At 36.0% G+C, this 8,333-nt stretch overlaps 1 protein-coding gene across 1 annotated transcript; it reads right to left on the bottom strand.

Annotated features, from left to right (window-relative positions):
* Positions 1 to 247: 247 nt before the first annotated feature.
* LOC125673773 (uncharacterized) lies at positions 248 to 7,946 on the bottom strand. The gene is made up of 5 exons (XM_056160908.1): positions 7,871 to 7,946; positions 5,067 to 5,252; positions 4,635 to 4,720; positions 2,644 to 2,722; positions 248 to 589 (listed from the first exon to the last, which is right to left on the bottom strand). The coding sequence occupies exons 1-5, from the start codon at positions 7,944 to 7,946 to the stop codon at positions 351 to 353; spliced, it is 666 nt and encodes a 221-aa protein (XP_056016883.1). The 3' UTR covers positions 248 to 350.
* Positions 7,947 to 8,333: the final 387 nt, after the last annotated feature.

Below are 8,333 nucleotides of genomic sequence, written 5' to 3'. Positions count from 1 at the left end.
TTTAATTCCATATGCACTATTCATGTTTATTAAAATATGGTATCATATAATATATACAGTTAAAACACACTGCTAAATATGTACGTTCAGTGCTTTAATGTAAAAATCTAGATTTGTTATGATCTTGAGGAACGGATTAGAAAGTCTTGTTTATTCTATTTTTCAGAAATATATACAAAAACTAGCAAGTAGTGTAACACATTATACTTTATTATATTTAAGAAAAATAATAATAATACTAAAGTATGGGGGCACACCGTGTACTTACTATAGTAAATGATATTGACAATTCCTATATTAGAAATCCGCGTGCCTTTGATAAATCATTAATGATATAAGCGGGTGTATTTCTAGCTTATGCCCCCGTCATCTTCACACAGTGCGTATATCTCAACATCCTCCCTCTCGTCATACCAGCCAGTGCTATTAACTGTAATGTCGGACTCAATTGACGGATCGTCTGGCTGTCCAGGCGCCCAGGAAAAGAACGTTATTACATCTGTATCATTCCCTGGTCCCCAGTAGAAGGCTGTGATGTTATTGGTCTCATTCAAGACGGTGGCGTAACCAGCCGTCCAGTAACTATCGACTGAAAAGTCAGAATGTAGATTTAATAATTCATATATCGGAACATCTTGAGTCAAAGTGAAAAGAACACATGAGCGGCAGTGAAATTTTACAATGTTGTAATTTTCGTCAGCTTTGATTTCGCTCATTGTTAAAGAACCAATCCAGGGTAACAAAAGAAAACACCCATAGGGGAGGGGGAAACAATTTTCCGAAAAAAAGTTGCATTCTTATATCAACTTCCATTGTGTTTTTATTTTTATTCATTTATCTATCAATCATTTTTTTTTCGCTTGTTTGGATATTTTAAATTTACAATTTGAGCCTAAAACTTATTCATTGCGATGCGAAACATAACCTTCAATTTGACCTAAATAGTGGGTTTTTTTTTCTATTTTAGCACCGATTTTGGCTTGAATCCTTCAGGGCATACCCATCCCTATATGTTATTATAATATTTTGGTAAGTTGCGATCTTAAGAACAATTTGCAATAGGATTTTTTAGAAACACCCCTGCCCTGGGTCGAAATTCACACAAAACCAACAAAGGTTGATGTTAACGGTAAACTAACAACTTAACTTCAGCTTCTCCATCGTCATCTTCCAATACTTATTTAGCAATATTCCATCATCACATACAGATGGTGTTTATGTCTCTCTATTCACAGATTCGATACGCAAGGGCTTGTTCTACGTATGATCAGTTTTTAAATCGAGACAGGCTACTGAAAACAAATTGATGTTACAGGGGTTTCAACGCTGTTTTTAAAGTCAGCATTTTGCAAATTATATGGTCATTATAACGATGTAGTTTGTAAATACAACCTGTCATTGGGTCAAATGCTGTCTGTCATGTTTGATACCAATTGTTATCCCGTTCTTTACATACTGATTTTGTATACGGATTACTCCGATTACTTGATCAAGATACAGGGCTCACGGCGGGTTTGACCCGTCAACAGGGGATGCTTACTTCTCCTAGGTAACTAACCCCATCTCTGGTATATCTAGGGGTCCGTATTTGCCCCACTCTTAATTTTGTATTTATTCCTTACAGGATTTATGAGATTGATCACGGCTCGGTTTTTTTTCATCTTTTCATTCATACCCTCAATGATTGAAGTTAGTGTATGTCAGTAACTGTCACAGTGTACTAACTACCTAGGCTCCTTTTTGTCACGGTTTGAATCCACCTCATGTCACACCTTTACATTTTTCATTTCACCTTTTCAACACGTTTTTTACATTATTTTTTGTGCAAAATAAAAATATTTTTCTTCAATAATCTAGTTAAAATCCATGCGTTTTCCTTCAATAATGTGCAAGTAGCTAAAATGCATGTTTATTCTTTCTATAAAAAGATTTTAAGTGAAAGAAATTGTAAATTCCCTGTACACATACATGTACGCAATCAAGCCCAAGTGGAACTATATCTCAAGGGAACAGACTTTATTCCTATCGAGAACAATAATAATTCATTCTGTGTTACTCAACTCAAGTGCATGTGCCACTTATAAATGCCAGTCAAGCAAACCTTGCTGTGTTTGCCAATCAAAAACTTCTTTAGGAAAGTGTTCTGTTGTCGGAGAAGTACTGAAGAAGAGGTATTTCGTTGCTGGGGATATATTTGTCTATCTGCGATGTTATATAAAAAAAATGCAGGATTAAAGTTTATAGGTTAGAAAAGTGGAAATAACGAAGTTAAAATGCGTAAAAAATACACGGATCAAGCTACACTGCAGTAAGAGATCTATCAAAAGTTTCCTCTTATATCCACATTCTAAAGGCATCGTGATGTTACATTTGAAAGTCTGAACTGGACACGAGACTGTCACTTGGTCTAGAAATGGCCCAGTGACAGTTGTTTGTAAACATCGATTTAAAATCCAACAACTCTGTTGTAAACAAGTGAAATAATGTGTGACATGTCGGACAACCTCTTAGATACGTGCAAAGATGTAACGTGGAAAAAATGTTGAAGTTCGGACCATACAACTTTAAACACAAAAATCTTTTTTCTCCGTTTTCAAATAAAAACATTTCTATGACGACAAGTTGTTTTTACTTAGTACATACCAAGAAGTGGCTGCAAGGTTTGCCATTCCAACTGTGTCTCAATACGGACCAAATGCATGTTTCTGGCGGAACAGAAATCCTGTAAAACAATTAAAATAAAAAGAGACAAGACCATTCCGAACATTGCAGGTGATTTACCATTCTATTCTTCTTTTTTTAACTCTCATCTTATTGAACATCAATGCAAAAACAAAAACATCTCGCAGGAATTTATCAAGTTCGTAAAGGACACTCGGCACACCCCGAGTGATTCCATACCCCACCTAACTAAATCTGCGATTATCAGAAATATCTAGGATTTTTTAATCTGCGATATTTGACATTCCTTGTAATCTGAACTTTGAATACGCTCAATCAACATTTATACCCGATTCTGCGTAATGGTAACATGTGATTATGTGTCCAATCCCGCATTCAAATTATAGCAGCCGGAGAAGTATATGTTATAACAGGGACCTGGTTTTCGAGAGTATGCCAAAATTGATCCTAAGATATATCTTAGGACAAATCTTACGACAGTCTTAGGACTATCTTCGGACAATTCTAAATTGTAAATCACTGATATCTTTGGATTGTCCCAACAATGTTGGACTAAAAATGGTCTTAAGATTGTCATATGATTAGCACATTGTCTTAGCATCAATTTATAGATAAAAAGAATTATAACATTAATTTTGAAGCAAAAAAGTAAAAATTCTTTTTAATTCACCTTTTAGTTTAATTCATAGAAATGGGGGAAAAATCAAATTTAGACATTTATATAAACTATTTTGAAGGATGAAATACGTGTACAAAATTTAAAAACAAATCTATCAATTTCACTTGCATGGGATTATCAAAATTATCAATCATTATATCATATGTGAGGTGAAAATGAATAATTAATTGAGGGAATACTGTAAGTTCAAACAAACGACGTATACCACAATACAAAAGTAATTGACTAGGACAACGTACAAAAAAATGTAATACAAACAACCGTTTACTAAAGACAAGGTTTGCAAATTAGCAAATAAATTAGTTAATTACACAAATTGATCCTATCCAATATATATCTAAAAACACTACTAATATAAAAAAAAAAGGTGGCACCAATATTGTTTATTAATAATTGCTTGACGTTTTTTGTAACGCATGCACATCTACCTCTTTCTAGTATTTGCTTGTTTACATGTGATATGTCGATCTGTAGATCATGGGATCGAGTCTAACGGGGTATTTACGCATGATTGGAATGTACATGTATATTGTTATATGAAGGACAAGTAATTGGCAATGGTTAAAAAAATAGTCGGCCAAACATTTATCCATGCTTTTCCGGATTATCTATCGATACGTTTGTATAAAAGCACGAAGATTAGTTTATTTTTATTTAAAAGACATGACACTATATCCAAACTTCACGTCCTAAGACATGTTGCTTAACGTCATAAGATTGAGTCCGATCTCATGAGGAATCCTAACTTAGGACTCAATCGAAAACATTTCTTATAACTTCAGCATGTCGTAAGACCTAAGACCATTTTAAGACATGTCTCAGTCCTAAGACACTTTCGAAAACCATGGTCCAGGATAAAGAGGAATGATACCAGAGAAAAATGTTGTGAATGGAAAGTGGAGGATCTGTACAATAATATTTTGAAATTTAAAATAATCAAATTTACCACGCATGTTTTCAGTGGGAAAGGGGGTGATTTTAGTAGAGAGCTTCTCGCAAAAACCCTGTTAGACTCGATCCCATGATCTACAGATCAACACATTATATGTAACCGACTGAGCCCGTGTAGATTTTATAATGCAATTTAAAAGGACAAGGGATATATTGCTGATATTAATTTTACATTTCGTGTTTTGAAAGGAAGTCAGTCATCATGACGATGTGTTATTCCTCTGTAGGAATGAGATTGGAGAGGTTTGCTGATTGGGCGGACATTGATAACAACGATCAATGATCAGATTCTCCTAAACGTTTACGATAATAGAAGGCTTACTTGAGCTGCAGTAGAGTTCATTGTGATATTCCCAAAGTAGTAGCACCAACGATCTGCTCTGTAGTTACCGTTATGAAAGCATTGGTCTGCAATTGTTGAAAAAAATATACACTACATGGGGCTACAATATGAATCTAAGTTTTGCTTGTTTTATGACTTTGAAAATTCCGATTTATAGATATGCATTTTACTTTTAATATATTAATTCTATGTGTTTCCTAACTCCATCAGTATCATGCATATGATTATGAATAATAGGACCTTTTGTAAACTAAGCTGTAGGTACATGTAATATTTTCGAAAACAGTACATGTAATATGTTTCAAGTTCAAATTATTTAAAATCTAACAGGAGCACTAATTTGGTGTGCTATTTCTTTATTGAGAATGTAAGTACCATGCAAATAGAAACTTGTCAAATATCAAATAATACCTTTAATGCATTTAAAGGTGATGTCCGACCATTTCCCATCATCCTGACAGGAAGTGTAAGGGTAACCGAACGGAAAGTAGCCCATCGAGCACGATATGTAGTTGAGGGTGTGTCCTACAGGCAAGGGACCAGAAGAGGGAGTCCTTTCGGCGTGAGGGACTGCAGGGAGAGGTGCACAGGTCTTGTCTGAAATATACCGGCTTTGTCAATAGTATTCAAATATGAGAAGAAAATCACGATGTCCGAAACAGTACATTTGTATGTCCTCATTTTATGTCTCTTTACCCGAACTACAGAAACACGTGTTGACTTCTATCTGTATTCTGCAAGAGTACTGATAAAAGCTTTCAGTGATCGAGGACTATTTTACTACTACATTCCCTAATATCAACACAGCAATTTTACATGTAAACATTACTAGTCCTGTTAAAGTTATATGTACATGTTTATTATAGACAATGAAGGCAAATGTAAAGTTAAATAAGATTTTTTTCGTTGGTGGCGAACGAGGCCACGGACGTAGGGCTGCCGGGTGATAAATGGCTAGCCCTAAATTTTATACATTACATTATCATTATGCCATATTATCATTTGAGAGCTTAATAGTCGAAACATTGTTTGGAACGACTTCAACCACTGTCCAATGTAGAGCCCTCAAAGATATAATTCATTCCAACATTATACATAATTTATTATGCATACGTGATGCATTCCAACATTATACATTATTCATTATGCATACATGATGCATTCCAACATTATACATTATTCATTATGCATATGTGATGCATTCCAACATTATACATTATGCATACAATATGCATTATCATTGTTACGCATTTTTAACTTGCATTTATAAGCTCTAGTATTTATTAAGTATTTTTTATGCTCTTATGTCCATAATTGTTTTATGTACAGCGCTTTAGAGTAATTTTATATTATATTTAGCCCTTATAAATTTTGTAGTATAATAATAATAATAATAATAATAATCACATAGTCATGGTTGTACATTTCCTTAGTCCGTACAAGATTTTTTCTCTCATAGAAACAGTATCTGTGAAGTTTTCAGTCTCAAATAAATATTAGATTCAGTACACTACCTTGCAATGTAGGAACACAATTACCGCGGATGCAAATGGATACATTATTACAGGAATGATGTAGGCAATCTCCTGCAACTATCTAAAATTCAAATTGATACACAATGTAAATTTAGTTCAGCTCAACATGTGTCATAATTTAGAACGCTTTCTATTTGGACGGAAATTCATTTTCCATACCTCTGGAAAATGTTCCCGGTCAACATGGATATTGCGTTGTTTGGTCACAAGTAAACTGGGATAATCGGTGGCGGATCTCACGTTTAATCTGCATGTAGTTTTGTCTCGGTCCCATTCAACTGAACGACACAGCGTATACTTGTAGCATAACTCCATGCAAAGCCAGATGTCAGCATTGGACAAAATCTTAAAAGCATGTCCAGCTCCAATGGAAGAGCTTTCTTTACTCTGGAAGTTCAAATGTCTAGTACCAACACACTGGGAAGAACAGAAGTGTGCTAGCCCCAGTGTCGTGAGATACAGGTCAATTGCCTTACGTGCGACAGCATTCATAGGAAGATGCATGTTCCACAAGGACTTTGATACAAGTGAACGATTCTGCGGTGATGACATGCGCTACATAAAAGTGAGTCGAAAATCAAAAGCAGCCAATAATATCATCAATATTAATGTTTTCCGGATAAACTCCTGTGGGGAAAGTTTAGATATTGTATCCTGTTTTTAGCAAGTAAACTTCTGCGTATAGTTTAAACTTTTATTTCATGCTCACCAATCTTGGTGAAAATTAATTAACGATCTTCTCATTCGTTATTATTATTTTATTTTATTCATTTATAAAGTGCAAACTTGCCTATAGTTTCTATGCGCTGTACAATGGTTGTACTAATAATCATTGATAATATACTAATAAAAGACCTGCAAGAGCTGTAAAGAAATGATAAAACAATAGAAAGAATTAAAATAAAACATGGTGGTATAGTGACGAAGTGGTTGACTTTGAGTTGACAAGATACAGTTGGCATACAGGTATTCGTATGCTAGATCAAAATTCAGTTTGCAAGAGTTTGCACATGGAATCCTTGATGTTACACTGAATTTTACATTCACAGGGCATATTCACGTTTGAACAAGAGTGATTTTAAAAAGGTTCTTGCGGAATGCTCCATGTGCTTCAAGCTCTCGAAGTTCCAGTGGCAGTTTATTCCACAATTGTGCACCTAGTGTTTTTATGGCTCTTGAACCGTATTTGTTTTATGACTTCATCACTACCAGTTTCCATTGGTCGGATGATGATCTCAAGGTCCTATGTGGCTGGTAAACAGAACATAGCTCTCTCATGTATGCTGGTGCTGAGAAAGAGTGTAGTGACTTGTGTATGGTTGTCAGCACTTTAAAACACAACACGTTGCTTTACAGGCAGCCAGTGCAGTTGTTGAAGTACCGGCGAAATATGTTGTCTGTAGCATGTTCTTGTGAGACAACGTGCAGCGTTGTTCTGAGCCACTTGTAGTCGGTGCATGGGGCGATAGGTCATGCCAAGCAGGAGGGCATTGTGATAGTCAAGGTGGGATATGACTGTTGCATTGATGACCTTCGCACACGCTTCCTGGGTGAGATGGTGTTTCACCTTGGATATTTTCCTGATGTTGAAGTACATCTTCCTTACCACGGAGTTAACTTGTATTTCCATTGATAAGGTGGCGTCCAGGGCAGCATCGAGGTTTTTAACAGTAGACTTACGTGTCATTATTGCCTCACCAATCTTCAGACGGATATCCTTCACAAGGCACTGGTTGTGGGCACTAGCAACCACCATAATCTCAGTTTTTCCATCATTTAGTTTAAGTTTGTTCACAGTCATCCAGGTTGGGACACTTGCTATGCATTCCTCCATAATGTTGACTTGATAGGTCCGCTTGAGTGTTTTTTACACTCAAACGGCTGTAAAGTTGACTGTCATCTGCGAACCCATGACGGTTTATGGTATCTTGGTTAATAACTCTCCTGAGTGGGAGAAGGTACACCAGGAAGAGAAGGGGGCCGAGAACAGACTCTTGGGGCACTCCGGTGGACAGCGGTACATTTGAGAACACACTGGTGTTGATCTTTACCGCTCGGATGCGGCCATTCAAGTAAGGCTGCACCCAACGGAGTGCTGTGTCCGTCAATCCAGCCTCCTCGCGTATTCTTTCCAGCAAGAGGG

Source organism: Ostrea edulis, chromosome 3 (assembly GCF_947568905.1).
Source record: "Ostrea edulis chromosome 3, xbOstEdul1.1, whole genome shotgun sequence".
Taxonomy (NCBI): Eukaryota; Metazoa; Mollusca; class Bivalvia; order Ostreida; family Ostreidae; genus Ostrea; species Ostrea edulis.
This window is presented reverse-complemented; position numbering and strand designations above follow the sequence as displayed.

Bases quoted from the DNA above. Each gene is read 5' to 3' on its own strand.
- LOC125673773 (XM_056160908.1), bottom strand. From the start codon at position 7,946: ATGGTGGTTGCTAGTGCCCACAACCAGTGCCTTGTGAAGGATATCCGT. The intron at 5,253-7,870 runs GTAAGTCTACTG...GGTATATTTCAG, and splicing joins TGGTGAGGCAATAATGACAC to ACAAGACCTGTGCACCTCTC. The intron at 4,721-5,066 runs GTATTATTTGAT...CAACAATTGCAG, and splicing joins CACCTTTAAATGCATTAAAG to ACCAATGCTTTCATAACGGT.